Source organism: Hylobates moloch, unplaced genomic scaffold, assembly GCF_009828535.3.
Source record: "Hylobates moloch isolate HMO894 unplaced genomic scaffold, HMol_V3 SCAFFOLD_16, whole genome shotgun sequence".
NCBI lineage: Eukaryota > Metazoa > Chordata > Mammalia > Primates > Hylobatidae > Hylobates > Hylobates moloch.
The window spans coordinates 27,065,456-27,082,357 of NW_026652291.1; the positions used below are offsets into that span (position 1 = coordinate 27,065,456).

General features: G+C 39.8%; 1 protein-coding gene across 30 annotated transcripts in view; it reads right to left on the reverse strand.

The window, feature by feature from the left end:
* The window catches only part of NRXN3 (neurexin 3), a 1,690,724-nt gene that overhangs the window by 1,551,677 nt on the left and 122,145 nt on the right, over positions 1 to 16,902 (reverse strand). For 27 of the 30 annotated variants that reach the window (XM_032180353.2, XM_032180331.2, XM_032180336.2 and 24 more), the window contains exon 4: positions 13,636 to 13,665. The exons of the other annotated variants lie outside the window; for them this stretch is intronic. In XM_032180353.2, coding sequence (XP_032036244.1) covers positions 13,636 to 13,665 — 30 coding nt within the window. The remainder of the gene's footprint in view (positions 1 to 13,635; positions 13,666 to 16,902) is intronic. 30 annotated transcript variants of the gene reach the window in all.

Consider the following 16,902-nt stretch of genomic DNA (forward strand, 5'->3'; position numbering starts at 1 on the left):
GAATTTGTGTTGGATTGCATTCAAAGCCATCGTGGGCCATGTGCAGCCTGCAGACCTGGGGTTGGATGAACTTGTTCTGAAGGAAGAGACTAATGATTCCCTCTTGCAATGGAGGTACCCAAAGACCCTCTCTATTGAAAGCATGACAGGATCACAGGAAGGCTTGGGGCTGGCCCTGCTGCAGAACTCTGCTAAGAAGTTACTTAACTCGTCAACAAGTATTTACTAAGTTGTTTCTACGATGAGGCAGGCACTGTTACAGGCACTGGATATACCAAGACGAACAAAATCAGATACTGCCTCTGATTTTATGGTGCTTATATTCTCATGAACTACTTATTATTTAACATTGTGTAGCACTATTTTAATTTGCACAGCACTTTCACCTGCACTGTATCAATTATTAGCCAGAACAAACCTACCAAGTAGGCATTTTACAGGTAAAAACACAGATGGTCAAAAAGATTGAATAATATGTTCAAAGTTCCCATATTTAATGAGTGATGCTGATATTGACAAGATGTATTTATGATAACTAATGTTCGTTGTTAATGTTTATAACTAAACTAATGCTTATGTATGTTAGCTAAGCTCTACCATAAGCTTTTAATATTATTGTCTCAATAGATCCTCTCAGCAACCTTGTGAAGTGTGTAGTATTCTTGCTCCTGTTTTGCTTATTAGGACAAGGAAGCTTAACAAGGTCGTATAGCTAGTGAGTGTCAAACACTAACATCAGTACTCTAACCCACCATGTTTTATTCCCCAGCATTCTGAATTAGGTCCTCACATTTATCTCACTGTTCTATTTGCTCCATAATGCTGACCCTAGGTTAGAATTATTCACACATGGAGATCTAGTATTCCAGGTTCAGTTGTCACATGGATCAATGAGTTTAGAACTGCGGAACCTCACTCATAACAATTTGGGCCAAGGCATTTGTAAAGACTCATTATTGGTCACTTGGGAAACAAGGGAGCGTATGCCTGGCTCAGCAAACTACATCTCCACAACCAGATAAATAGCCCCAGGCAAATGGTGTACTACAGATGGATCAATGGCTGCCACTTCATACTGAACAGACAGCACATAAATAGGACAAAGTCCTCAGCTGTGCACTGAGACAACCCACAAAATCCTTAGCTGAGCCAATGACTTCTAAACAAGTAATTCCTACCAGAGAGCAATTCCTTCACCTACATGTTCACTGTCTGGGAAAAAAAAAAAAAGCCATTCATAACCAGACTCTCAGGATGAACGACCTTAGATACACAGTAGAGAAATAACCATGATGACTATTGACCTGCTCCAAATTTGAAAGCAAGTAAGACTAAAGTTCCTAGTAGTTTTCTCATGTTATGCCGAGATCAGCTCTTCCTAGAGTTAAGCAGCCATTCTCAGAAGTATTGTTTACGCTCACTATATGGATATCTGTTTAAGTACTCAGGTAATATAAACTAGAAGTGTTTTAACCAGACTTGTATCTTTAAAACTGCAGTTGTTTTAACATCTGTGGTGTGTATTTTACCAGGAAGCAGTGATTTCCCTATTTAAATGAACCCTTCCAAAAAAACTATTCCCAATCAAAACAGAAAATGTAGTTAAAAGGATTCTTGAGTTAAGCCAATCCAAAAGTTCCTTCAAATTTTAGAGTCATTAAGCCTTAGAATATTAGCTTTGGTAGCTACTTTAAAATTGCTGTCCAAAGTTTTTTTAACTGAACACTAACTAGAGTTCTAATTCTAGCTATTTTCATCCAAAACGAAAATCATAAAAAAGGGTTTCATGTCAAATAAATTTTGGTAACTTTGAAATGTACATTTCCCTTCTCAGAGGTTTGTAATTTGCATTGCCATAACAAAGGCTCTGAGAAGTCCCGCAGTCAATAAACCTGCTTAGTTTAAAACTATGTTTTCAGAACTTACTTTTCCCAGTAGTTTTTTTTCCTTGAAATATTATTAGCATTTCTAAACATTGAGTACACATGGACACCAAGAAGGGAACAAGACACCAGGGACTACTTGAGGGTGGAGGATGGAGGGTGGGAGGAGGAAGAGGATGGAAAAACTACCTATCAGGTACAATGCTTATTACTTGGGTGACAAAATAATCTATACCAAACCCCTATGGCACACAATTTACCTATATAACAAATCTGCACATATATCCCAAACCTAAAGAAAAAGTTAAAAAAAAATTATTAGCATTTCTCAAAATTTTTTCAGAAGATGACAATCTGGCTGAACGTGCTATATAATACCAGGTTCTACAAGATGACAAAGCTTCCTCAAATTCACCCAGGAATTTGTGAATTAGAAATTTGTGAATTAGAAAAAACAGAAATATTTTTCCTTGGGCCTATTTTGAAACCATATAATACATTGTTTTTAAAGAAACAGAACATTTAAAACTTCCCTAGTCAATATGCAAATAGGTTTAATAAGTCTAGGTTTAATAAGTAAGAGGCATTAGCCTCTATTGGATTGAGTTTCACAGTCCTTTCATCAACTTCATAGCACACAAGCCATTATAGGTAAAATATTGGACCACAAAACTCACATTATCAAGTTCAGGTTCAGAGACATCACTAATAATAGAAGAGTGTGCTGTTCAATGCACATTTGCCATTTAGCAATTCTTACCAGCAACAAGGAACAACGGATTACAGTAACAAATTTATTTCAAATATTTCAAGAAAATGGGTTGAGAGACTTTTCTATATTTCTTTATTGTTTGAAAGACTTTTATTTGGAGAGAAGTATAATACACACGCACAAACACACACACAATAGTATTTGAGGTTTGAGATTTATTTTTGTATAGTATCAAGCCAATGTGCTGACTCTCATTTCAATAATAGATCTGCAGGCATTTGCAAGGCACAGTCATTAGCTTATCTTTAAGTAAATATTTTGATTGTCAGACAGCTCATTGCAAACAAGGTTCTTTTCCAAACTCACTTCTGATGCATCCAAGCCCACTTGCACATCATTCATTTAATAATCTGTGTCTGTGCCAAAATATAAAATCATCCTAAGGAGGTCAAAGAACAGAGAAAAGCAGGCTTTGCAGGGTTTCATTTAAAAGGGCTGCAGAGCATGTGGGACCCAGTTCTTTTTCAGTTCTATGGTCTTTACTATGCTACATTACCATAAAGCTTAGGAAATGAGCTATTACACACCATCATCCCTCCTAACTGCTATCACAGAAAATCACACACTCACAGAACAGCATTAATTGTCAGAATTAGCAACCATTTAAAAGGCAGCTGTTCTTTCACTCTTAAATAGGCTCCAAATTTCAGACCTTCTCCCTGCATTGGCTGCTCTATCTATTGCTCTTACACACGCACACACATGCATGCACATGCACACAATGGCTCTTTAGCCGAACAAATTTTTTAAATTCTCTATATTCATAAAAAAAAAAAAGAAAATGTTATTAAGCAACATTTTTCATCCCAATACTTGCCATCGTTGTTACAACCGGCTGGAAAGCTTCCAACCTGCACAGAAGCACTTTTCAAAGCTCCAGGTGGAAGGTCTCTGTTTTGTGTGGGTTGGGGGAAAAAAAAGAGCAGTATCTCTTTAAGAGTCAACAGTAAATTAACTTGCCCAAAAGAGTGAAATAATTAGCAGTTAGTAGCTTATTAAAAGGATGGCAAAGGCCAAGCTGCCATCTGGGATCTGCAGTTTCTTGTGATTGTTATTATGTCAAGATGTGCAAGTTGCATTAGGTTTCATGTCACCGCGCCTGCCCTTGCTTTACATGTAAATTTTAATGAAAGATGCAGCACTTTTACGATCAGACGTCCAACAAAAAGTGTTATTAGTCGGGCTTTTTACAAAGCATATGGTCTTTTCCACCTCTGCTATTCTGCTTACCACTAAATGCCTTAGGAAAAAAGAGAAAAACTCAATAATATCAATTAGATATTCTCTTTGTATAGACGGAAACCTGCGCTTCATCAAAAACAGGGCAAAGCTACCTCACAAGAGGACAATATTTTTGCTTCTATTTACACACAGTGAAAAACCACACTGCCTGGGTGTCTCACAAGGTTAATCCTTCTTAATGAAAGTTAAGCAATCTAGAGCCTGCCTACTGATTATTACATGGATAAACACAATTTTGGATTGAGTGGGGAAAATACACGTATTTATTAAAAATAAATGGCAATTTTTTAAAAAATAAATCAACCAATAAAGAAAAAGAAGTAATGGCAGAAAGGGTCATAACGGAATCTTATAGTGATGGGCATATTCTATTTCTTGATTTGGATGGTATTTACATGGGTATATACAGGTTAAAAAAAAAAAACCTTTAAGCCGTATGCTTAAGAGCATGCATTTTATACACTTTGCACTGTGTATGCTATCCCTAATAAACAAATAAATGACAAGCAAATAAAAAATTCCGTATGTGTTCACACACAAAGCACATTTTCTTTTCTGATTCTGATAACGTAAAGCGTGGGTGATCAGACTAAATGATTACCTAACAATTTCCGTTTAAAATTAAAAAATTAATTTAAAAACTGCATATATAAAAATACATTAAAAACAATGCATTTAAGACTTTTTACTTGAGGAAAGGTGGTTGTTACATCTGAAAGCTATTTTGAAACTCCCATTGACTGTGAGCAAGGTGTCAGAGGGCTGGGTCTATGTTTGCTCAGTTTCTGCGTACTTAGTACCTAGCATATCGTTGCCTCTCCATCAATATTTGTTGAATGCCAAATAAGCATTGCTTTTCTAATATTGAAGCACAGGATCTGCTAAATTCTAATACATGTCACCCTGGAATCTATTATTTTCAGTACACCTACAAATGGCAACTGCATATAAAAACACAGTACACCAGTATAAGCCTATTAATATGTATTTGCACAAACTGTACCTATACTCAGATATACGCTGCCCTACACACCTAAGAAACAGACCATGGCATGTACAAGCCTAAGCACATGGGGAAATGCACTTTGCTTATTCTCTCATTAAATATCTTTCCATCAGACTACTCTTTTGCATTCTTTACAAATGAGATGTATCTTAAAGACAACACAATTCAAAACATTCTTTGCCTGTAGGTGCTATCAAAGTCAAGTTTATGTGTGTATACATATTGATCTACAGTTGAAAATTATATATCTTCTAAGATTAACTAACTCAACTGGATAAGCAAAGGTCTATACAAACAGATAGATCATTATTCATACCTTAGAGGAGAAAGTATTTTATGACATATATACACAGACATAAAATCTATAAGTAATCAATAAATCCAAATTGATCTTGAGGAGGAGGAAACAGACATGTCGTTTCAAAATCTGAGAAATAATTTCTTTTGTGTATTGTCAATTGGAATTTAATTAAAACATTCTACTGATACATTGTACATTTTATTATTAAATCTTCTGTTCACATTAACACTTTTTTGAATGCTCCAAGAAACCTCCATGCAAAAAATGTCTTTGGTGTCCAGTGAAAATTTCTAAACAGGAAAAAAACACACTTTTCAAATTTTTCAAGCACCGTCTCAAAGACATCACTGCCAAAAACACAGAGCTGCTAAAATCAAGCAATTTACGTTTTATGTTTAAAATAAATCTATTTTCTCCCACAGACTTTCAAAACATTAGAAGAAGAAAAAATACATGGAAAACAGGCTTCTTGAAAAAACAAAGCGATTTTATATTCATTGTCAAGAGGACAAATCAGTGGTGGATGAGAAACAGATGAGACAAGAGATGGAAATATAATACTGCCCCTATTTTATTATAATTAGATATTTATAGAGCACAGATGAGTTTATTTTCATAATTAGTAGCTGGCATTAGTAAACGAATTTGCATACTCAGTTGGCTATCAAGGCAGTAACTTATTTTCAAGGCTCTCAAGTCCTAGCAGGGACAAGAGGGGGCTCAACTCCTCAAATCAGCTTTCTTCATGTTATTACCAGTAAAATGCAATCTACATGAAATCATGTTCAAATTCATGTAGCTTGATTATCTCTTTCCAGTTTGGCCAGTGTTGATTAGCTCAGCATTAGAAGGCCAGTGATCAAATCTACATGGGAAAAATACACATAAACAAATCAAAAATGGCTTCTAAACTCTAAAGGACTAGAATAGATCTTAGGGTCAATACTAACGCAGTCCAGTGAATATAAAACTTTGTAGAGCAAAAGGAAAAAGAAACTAAATCCCCCTGCTGCCCCGGCCGCCCTAAAGGTTTAAAAATCAGTTTTTGATAATTATTGGAGATGTCAGATACCTCTCTCCCAGGTCATTCTCTGCATTCTCCATACCCTCCCCACACTTTCCCATACCACTCTACAAAAGCAACTTTACCCAACACACAGACCAGCCTCTCCGAAGGTAGTGCCAAGGGTAGGAAGGATTCTGGGTAACTGATCACAGCAATGGTCAAAGAGAAAATTAGTCAAACTACCTCCCACTATTGACATCCAGTAAGAAATCTTGAAGGAATCTTTTTCTCCTCCCTTCTTCTCAAACCAAAGGTCAAAAACTTATGGCTCATGCACCAAATCATCTGGCACGCAGGTGCACACCTGTGTGTGTGTTCATACATACGTACAGAGGAGAAGATACCTTCAGATGACATTTTTATCACGCCCACTTCTGGCTTTTCTTGAGCATCTGGTGACTGTGCTTGCATCCTTGCATGGCAGCGATCAGCTGGAGCAGAGTGGAGACTGCTGCCTTTGATGGGACTTGCACTCTCCAGTTTGCCATGATTCCCACGATGACCTATTGCTTTTCTTACACTAGGACACTACTTATCCCCAGGTCTACTTCTTCAGACTGGTCAGGTTCCTGCTGGCTTTTGGGTCTGTGACCCCTGCCCTGAGTTCAGTTTCAAGGGAAGGTATTTGGTAACCTCATCCAGAATGGACAATCCCTAAATGGACTAGAAGAAGGGGAAGAAGGCCAAAATATACTCTCAACACTTAAACAGAGGCTTTCAAAACACCTGACCAAGGCTGGTTGCTGAAGTCCTCTGTGTGAGCCACTTCTAGGTAAGTTCACGCTTGTTTTTGGCCATGTCCTGCCCAACGGCCTCCTCAACAGAGTGGTTTTTGTTATAGCCTACCCACCCTGCTCAGTTTTGTAGATTTAACTTGACAATTGTTTCCATTATGGATTTACTACTTCATCATTCAGCTTTAAAAGAATGACAACATCTGAGGCATAGTCCTTCTTTTCTCTGAAAAATGTCTAAGAATAAATTCAAGACCTTTCCCACATTTATTCTGGTGTAATCTATAAAATTTTCCCACTGACACTTGCACACACAGGGCCAAGAGATGGCCTTAGTGAGGAGGGAAGTGGAGCTAGAACACGTGGTCTTACTTCATGACCCATTGGGGCTCCTTTACTCAGTGATTTGGGGTCATTAGTGTTGTGATAAGGGGCACATGTTAGTAAGTAGAGTGATTTCATTACTAACATCAGTGTTGAAAATCTAATCCTGTCCATCTCCCCTCCCCCATATCTAAAATCAGTTGCTTAGTTCAGTTAAACCATTACTTAATTTTGTAAGCATTCATCAAGTACGACTCTGGCCCTAGTACTAAGCTTGTATAGAATAAGTGACAGAGAGGGCAAAGACACAGGTCTTGGTCCTTTGTGGGACAGGTGTGGGGGAGTGGATTGAAACACATGAGTAAATGTGACTCAAGGCAGTTTGGCATAGGTACCTTATAACACAGCACAAAGTCTGGCAGACTTAGGAGCCTTGGATCTTCAAGGATAAGAGGGAGAAGCATGTTCAAGGACATTTAAGAAAGAGAACAGAGCTTGAGCAAAAGTCTGAAGGCAAGAGAATGCGGTGTGGATGCAAACAGAGTGACTTGGGGACTTTTGGAGATGGGGGAGCTGGCAGGGGTGATGGGTGGGCAGAGGGGGTAAGCCCACTGAAAATAAAGCAGGGAAGGCACCTTGACAATTATACAACAAGAATCTACCCAAAATTTTGGAACAGATGAGCTACATGACCCGATTTAATTTTAATTTTGCTTTATTTTCACTTTTAGGAAGATAACAGCAAGATAAGAGGATTAGAGATTTTGAGTCCTTTCTGCGTGGAACACACTATGCTAGACACATCTGGATGTTAACAAATGAATACATTTGTCTTCAACATATGTGCAATCTAGTAGAGAGGAGTGGCCCAAGTCCCAATTAACTTCCATATAAATTGTTAGAGAGGTACATGGAGGAAGAGCCCAACTCTGAATGGAGCATTCAAGGAAAATATCACATAAGAAATGAAATATATGTATTTTTCAATGGGTAGAAAAAAGGGGATTAGGGACTGTTAAAAGGTAGAGAAACAGAATAAGCAAAGGTAAGAGATGAGGAAATTCTAGAGAGGTTATTTGGTATTCCACTTGGCTGGAGCAGCAATTTTGTAGCTAAGCTTAACAGAGGAGCAGGATAAAGGTAAACAGGACCATATAAGGGAAGGCTTTGAAAGGGAGATAGCTAATCCTGCACTCCATTTGGTGAGCAGCAGAGTTTAAGCAATTCTCAACCACTGGATAGACTAGAAGAGAATAGAGGGAAAAAAAAACAATTAGGAGAGGGCAATAACTGAGTAAGTGCTAACTGGAAACTGATCCAGGGAGCTGACAGGAGAGATGCAAGAGACATTCTGGAGAAGAGTCTCAACAAGCTCTCTCTCTACCAATTGCCTAGGAGTAGGAAGGTTCAGGAAGGAGAATGATAGAAAGCAATTCCTGGGTTTCACACCTGGTGATAAGGCAGGTGGGAAATGCGTTAACAAACAGGAGACATCATAAAGGGAAGCTGGTTTGTGGGCAGATGATATAAAGGTTGACTTTGAGCCTACTGAAGTGCCTCCCTTAGTGGGGCATTTACATAGACATATGCTACAGAGAATGCAAGGTGGTAGGCTGGAAATTATGACAGGTCAGTGTAGAGAGGTAGCTAGAAGGCTTAAACATGGAGGTCACCCTTGTATCCGGGAGAGGCAGTATAGAGCAGAGGTTAGGGGCACAGATTCTGGGTTTGGTTCTCACTTAGTAGTCATCGACTTACATTATCTGACTCTGAGCCTTATTGTTCTTATCCATAAAACAAGAATAATGCCACCACCTACCTCACAGATGAGTTATGAGCATTAAGTGTGACAAGCCCATTAAGCATATAGCACAATGGCTGGTGCGTGAAAGTGTCAGCAGCTTCTAGTAGTGGTAGTAGCAGTGACTCCAAGAAAGAAAATAAGATACTCACGTGCAAAATCTAAAAAACACTCAAAACATCTATTTTATGGGATGCTGTAGGGGATTAGGGAAAGACAAGGAGACAGAGACAGAGACTGAATCTAATGTATTGCCAATGAGAGAAGAGGCAACAGTGCCACATGCATCAGAAAAGTTGAGTCCTAGACAGATTGGTGGCTGTGCCTATGAGGTCACCAGTGCCTTCCACTAAGTAGCGTCAGTGGATAGGTGGAGATACAGCCAGATGTAGCCCTTTAATCATTTATTCCTCTTCCTCTCCCCGCTTTCCCACCCACCTCCTTTCAAAAGATACCAACTTAGCAATGGGGTAAGGGTTCCCCATGACAGATTTCTGAGAATGAAGCCACCTGGGATTAGCATAAACGGAACAGGCAATCAACCAACCCCAAAGTGGAAAGGACTGAACTGCTTCCAAGGCAACCATACATAACTTTTCAAAGACCCAGAAAAGCATAAAACTCAGATAAGAGATAGCCAGCTCACAGACGCATCACTGAATCCATGTTTTCAATAACTTGTCAGCCCCTTCTTTCTTCAACATCCTCATGGCATAAAACACATTTCCTACTTCTGTTACTTGCCAGTCTTTGAAGGAAGAGACAGCACACAGACTCATTGAGATAGGGGCTGGAGAATTAGGGAGGAAACAGGGAAGACTAGATGTAGATACATATTTATAATTTATCAATTAACCTCTCCCTTCACTCCTGAACAAGTAATCCAATTTGAGCTGGTGAGCCAGGTTCTCGAGGCTCAGGTCTCTGACAGCTTTGAGTAGAAATGGATGCATTACCCAAAGGTGTGGTGCGATGAAATGCATGTCAGAGTGTTGGTGCAAGATTGCACACTCAGCCCCTCTCCTTTTCTCTGCCCACCTGGCAAAAGGCTGGCTTTGTAAGTTAAAATCCTACGTTATCTCTTTCTCCTCTTCCTCCTGACTGTGTAACACATTTTCATTCCTGTGTTCTTTCACACCCTGCCAGTCCCACGCTTCTGAACCCATCACCCCATCAGAAAATTCCGAATCCCACATATACAGGAAAAACAACACAGGAAAAAAAGAGAAATAAACAAATATCCCCCCCCCAATTCCACATTAAATAAAATTTCAGGCAATTCGCCAATCCTCTCCCTTTCTCATCTATCATCCTTCCCCCACCAATGTTATCCCCAAATTCAGTTACTCCAAATAATAGCAACAATGATACATAATTTCATCCTTCCCCTGTTCCTTCAATATATTTACTGGGAGGGGATCTTAGAACACCCTCCCCCGTTCCTGCTAGAAAGAGTACAAGATCATACAGAAGGCCCACCCTCAGTTTAGAGGGAGGCAGGCCAACACAGAATCATCCCCAAACACTGAACATGAAGTGCACTGAAGGGAAATGATAGCATTGGCTTTTTATTTTTATTATTTTTCAGTTGTTGTTAAAAGCATTAATTTATAATCTGGACTGTATTCAGAATCGACAATCCTCTTGGATGCATGAATATTTCAAAAGGCAGATTGATAGTTATAATGATAAAAATAAAGTGAGCTCTACCTTTACTTCTACCTATAGAAATGAAGGTCCAATTAAGTAGAGGAAGCATGGTGTCCACCATGGAGGCGGCAAGAGAGAGACAGAGAGAGAGCAAGGAGAGTCAAACATCAGCACACTGCAGACACACAAAGAGACATAAAACACACAAAACAAAAACTCTCAACAGTAAAGGCAGTAGCATTGCAACATCCTGAGGGGGCAGCGCAAAACAAACATACAACGTGGAAGCTCAAACAAGCGGTAAACGCTGTGACCAGCAAGGCTGCTCCCTCAGCTTCATGTTCAAGCTCCATCCCATTCATTTCTTCTCAGTCCCATCCTCAGAAACATGACAAAGTCTGCATGCAAAAGTACTGCACAGCCACATGTATGTGAAATTGCATGCACTTAATCTAAAAATGATTAGGGAACATCTCGGAGAAGCTAGTTTCTCCTGTATTTTCCTAACATTAATATGAGTTATGAGGACCAAGAGTATAACACACATGTATAGGTGGTGTACACACAACATACATAAATATTTCCACACATATTTATGGGCACAAAAACAAATTATTAAGATTCAGTAGAAACCAGACAGAAGCCTCCTTTTTTCATGTCGAAGGAATAAGGAAAAGGGAAGGAGTACTGGTGAGAAGAAGAGTATCGGTTTTTTAGGTAATCATCAAATGGGTGAGAACAGATAAGGGGATAGGAAATGGAAAAGAATGAAAGGAAGAGGAATGCAGTCAAAGGACTGTCTTAAAAACAGATTAAACTTCAAGTTGCAACTTAAAATATTAGTAGCACCAGTCACCCAGAAGAATTCTGCATCCTTTCTTTAAAACCTCTCCAAAGAGGAATTCACAACATCCATGTCTGTCATTATTTCTTTCTCTCTTTCTAGAAGGTACCAGACTTATTCCCCCGGAGCATGGTTGTGTCTGAAGCTCTGTGTGTGTGCATAAGGAATATAATATAGGCTCTCCGAATGCTTTTCATACCAGTGTTGGGATTTAGCCTTCCAAGATATCCATGCTGCATCAGTGTGTCTGCAATAAGCTAAATCAAGATCAAGGAAGTCCCCATCAGCCTATCCCATCTGCCACACTCTGCCCTATGATGTGAGGCACTCAGTTCTCCAAGCCACTATAAAAGCTTGGAGAACTCCCGAGGGGCACCTGGGAGCATAAGGCTAAAGAATGTAGGAGGGGAAAAAAGAATGTAGGAGGGGGTTATTGGGACTCTAAGCGTCTGCTTTTGCTGTGTAACTTGTCACCAAAGTTGAGCCATCGAATTTCAGCAATTCATAGAGCTCGGTTCCTCAAAGAGATGTGCTTAACTCTCTCAAGCTACCTGCACACTGGTCAACATCAGGCACATCCCCTACTCATGTCCACCTCATAGTCATTTGCTGTTGGTCCTTCCTTCCCTTGCTAAACTGCAAGAACAGAGACTTCATCTCAGCCTCTTCCGGAGCCCCTTCTAGTACTAGAGAACTCACCTGATCTCCTCTCCCAGTTCTATTTTTTGACATATGCTCTCTACCAAACCATCTCTTTATTGAAATTTCTGAAGTCCACACCACTGGTCTTGGCTTAGGTCTGGAGGATACATTTACATTAGAAAAGTAGGCTTCCTCCTTACCCTGCTTTGTCAGTTCAGAATGCCCTCGACTGCCCACTTCCACAGCTAACTGGATGCCATAAACAAACTTCTTCCAGCCTCGGGCAGTTCCTTGATTTGATGAGACTGCCGTTTATGTCAAAAATGTCAGGGAGCAGAGGAGGGGAAGTCCTACCCTCCTCAAAAGATCAAGAAAAACAGGAATATATGGAATTATCCTTCTTTCCCCTTTTCTTTGGTCCTCCAGAAGAGGTGCTGAGTCCCATGTATATTTCAACATGACATAGTCAAGAAAAATTAGAATTTTTGGTTACAGGGCAAGGCAGGTAGACCAATCTTGCAATCATCCTAAGGCTCAGAAGAAACACAATAGCAGCAATTGAACTGTGAAGGAAAAGACAATTTTAAGTAGGCTCAGCTCTCAACTCCTGATTTAGGCTGATAATGTGGAAAATTTTTATTTAGGAGAAAAAGGCTTCATTCACATCCCACCCTGTGCTTAGCTGAGCTGAATTTCCTGCACAGTTCATTCCCTGCATATTTGAATATTTTAGGTTGCAGATGCTGAATTTACAGATCTTTATATGCAGTTTTCTTCAGGGTGTATAATGAGTTAGAATTCTGCCATGAGGACATTAGCATGTTCTTTAGGTGGTTTTTGCTTTTATATAAAACTGAAAACAGTCAAACCCACAAGGGCTTCCTTTGACCATGGAGGGCAGATCATTATGGGCAGTGGAATGGAGGGGAGGACAAAAAGCAGAGCGAAATTCAGGGAGGAGCCCAGCTCCTCTCCCCCAGCCTGGAGCCCCGGCATGGGGCCTGGGGAGGAGCAGGAGGAAGTTAACCGCTTGGTTGCTCTGAAATTAGCTTCATTCACCCCCATTATCGACACCGTCATGCCTGGTTTCATGCTTCCCACTCGGATGCAGCCCAGCAGGGCCAGCGCCCAAAATAACAAATGGTGGTGGAGAATGGAGAAGCCAAGGGGACAATGGGGGTGGGAAACCATGATGCATCAAGGAAGGTGCCCCCACCCCCACTGCAGGGTGGTCCTGCAGCCAGCCTGGCCCAACGCAGGAAGGACAGGCAGCGAATGGCCTGCCAGTGACGATGAGGCTCTGTGACCAGCCAGAGGCACGGAGACAAGCAGTTCAGGCAGCTGCAGGACCACAAGCACAAAGCACCTACCTTGTTCACTCATCATGAGGTGGGAGAGGCCTGAGGAAGAGAAAGAGGGAGAAAGGGAAGAGGAGCGGGGAAGGGTAAGGAAAAAAAGAAAGAAGACAAAGTTAAAATCCCAAATGCAGTACCATCTTAATCCTTGAGTGGAAAAAGGAGTAGCAGGGGCCACACGCTTGCTCACACGTCAGACTCCACAGGCACATACCCTGGGACATGCAACAAACACGGACACCCCAGCCTTCCTGCTGCTGGGCAGAAAGCCTGGCTTTCTAGCTTACAGTCTTGTGTTTGCGCAACTGCTCTGGGCCTAATCACGAGAACTTTCCTTTTACCGTTGTTCTGTGCAATAGGTAGGATTTGTGATAGATCTGTTAAAGATTAAGTCCCTTGGGAAGCAGACATAAGACGCCAGGTAAAGTAGGTTTCTTTCTTTTAAATTACTTGTAATAGTAATACATGGTCACTGTAGAAACTTGGGAAAAATCATCAGAACAAAAATAAAAATATCAGTGGCAATCCCACCTTCCAGAGACTACCATCCAACTTTTTTTCTCTAGATAGTCTTTTCTACAAAAATTGAATCATATGGAATGTACCAAATAAGTTCCTGCTTGCAAGAGTTGCTCAGACAACCTGGAACTGTTTCTATCACTGTCATCTTAGCCCAGGGACAACGATACCACTTCTTCCACTTCTCCCCCACCATCTTTCCTAGAAAGGCCTCCACACTTGATCAGGGAGGACTAGCCCAGCACTGATTGGTTATAAAAGGTATGTAAAGTCCCAATAAATAGATAACAGAACCTCTGGCTATATTATTATGGAAGGCAAACAGGGATATTAAGAGCTCCTTGGTTCAGGAAAGCACAAGCCTTGATAAATCTATTAAAAAGAAAAAATGTTCAACCACGAACCAATTGTACCAGTTATCTGCTCTTGTATTGGTTCTGTTATTACTGGAGATATTTGACAATATCAAATCACTCCAGAGAACCTTTACTTTGAGCAAAATTCAGGGATATAGGGGATTAATAAAGGAAAAAAAAACCTCTAAAGTATGGAAATCTCTAAATGTTTTTGGAGATTACTAGAGATTTAGAAAAGTAATCAGAGACAAAATATAGGTCAAGCAACTGACTTGTAAAAGATCAATAATATATTAAATACACAGATACATGTGCCATAAATGTCATGGGATCTATTTTTTAAACAAATTTCATTAAACTATAATATTTTAAATAGAGAGTTTTAGTATTTGTTGCTCTAGGACCAGGATAAATACTCATGAAGAATGAAATCAAGACAAAACAAGTTATTCTCATGATTGCTTTGTTCAAAAAATTCATTTTGGGTCTTTTATGGGGGAAGGGTATAGTAAGAAGAGAGGAGAAAAGGCCCTAGACTTGGTTAAGAGAAACTTCCATAGAAATAACTGTTCTTAAAATGTCTGTTGGAGTATATGGCAAGGGGAACAGGAACAGAACAGGTGTATGAATTCAGTAGGTGACCCTCACAAGAGTGGCTCACACCTATAATCCTAGCACTTTGGGAGACCAAGGCAGGAGAATAGCTTGAGTCCAGGAGTTCAAAACCAGCCTGGGCAACATAACAAAACCCCGTCTCTACAAAATAAAAATTAAAAAATTAGCTGGGGGTGGTGGTGCATGCCTGTAGTCCCAGCTACTCAGGTGGGCACTGAGGTGGGAGGATCGCTTGAGCCAAGAAGTTTGAGGCTACAATGAGCTATGATCACATCACTGCACTCCAGCCTGGGTGACAGAGCAAGACCTTGTCTCAAAAAAAAAAAAAGAATAACGAAGATCTAAAGAGCTACCTAACAGTCAAATAGAGCGTTAAAAAGGGCAAATATTTTACTTCTGAGATTAAAGATATTTAGCAGCAGCAGGAAGAAGTGAGTAGGAAAGAGATGGAAGAGTCTTTATTTGACCCACGTGAATATTTTTTAAATTTACCAAATAAAGAGTGAACAGGACATCTGGTAGTAAGAGCAGATTCAAGCCTCGTAAAAACCCCTACAGTCGCGCCTTATCTTATGTGCTTCCCAAAGTGTATTTCACTGACAATCTACATCGGCCACCTGGAGATGCTTAGTAAAAACGAAGATCCTGGGCTTCACCCAAGACCTAATGAATCAGAATTTGGGGAAGGAGTGGGGGCCCGATCTGAATTTTAAACGAGTTGCCCAAGTGATTCCCATGCTTACTGGAACTTGAGAGCTACCCCTTTAGAGTGGCATATAAATCAAATTTTGGTAAATTAAATCGTATAATAAATGCACTAAGGGGAATTGGATATTTAATAGAACCCTGCAGTGCACCCTTTTGTAAAGGGAAGAATCCTTTTAAAATGCAAATAACTCACCACCTGTGTTTTTAAAATTGAAATATGTACTTATCAGGTTTTATTAAACTACGTACATAGTTGCAGTATTGCCACTCAAATAAAATGTTCATATTCAACTTATAAAACCCTTACATACTAGGCCAGAAAACGAGATATGTGATCCCGATGCCAAAACTTTGGTTTTATAGCCAATAAAGCAAAATGGATATGAATCAGTGTGACAGGAAACAGGACTGGGGGGAGAAACCATGTAACCATAATATGGTTTGTTTTATTTTGCTTTTTGAGAAAAGAATTATCTTCCACTTTCAAGGGCTTTTACATCAGTACCTTTTCTTGCACAAAGCTGTCCTCAGAGCTTGCAGAGTTAAAAACTGGAAACCAAGAATTCCATCATGCCCAGGTCTATTTTGAAATTCTGCTTCTCTGCCTTCTACCTCAAAACACTCCTACTTGCTGCTAAAAATCTCAAGCCCCTCAACAGTGAATGGAAGTACCAACAACCAGTCATCCAAACAATTCATGTATCTACCACATGCATAGACTGAATAAGGTAGTGGGGATACAAGTAAGTGGGGGACATCATCCCTGACATCTAGAGTTCAGTCTAGCTGGGAAGGTGTGCATGTGCTTTTATTTACACACACACATATTTGACATATATACTGATACCTGACAGTGATGCATGGGGGTTAAGATCAAGGACTTCAGAGCCAGATTTGATTTCCATCTGTGCTACTTTCTAACTTGTGACGCTAGGAAGGTTGTTAAACATTTCTTTGCCTTGATTTTCCTATCATAAAATTTGACTAACAATAATGCCTACCTCAAAAGTTATTTTGAGGATTAATATATAAAAATATGTGCCTACACATAGGAGCTTTTTCTTTTCTTTTCTTTTCTTTTTTT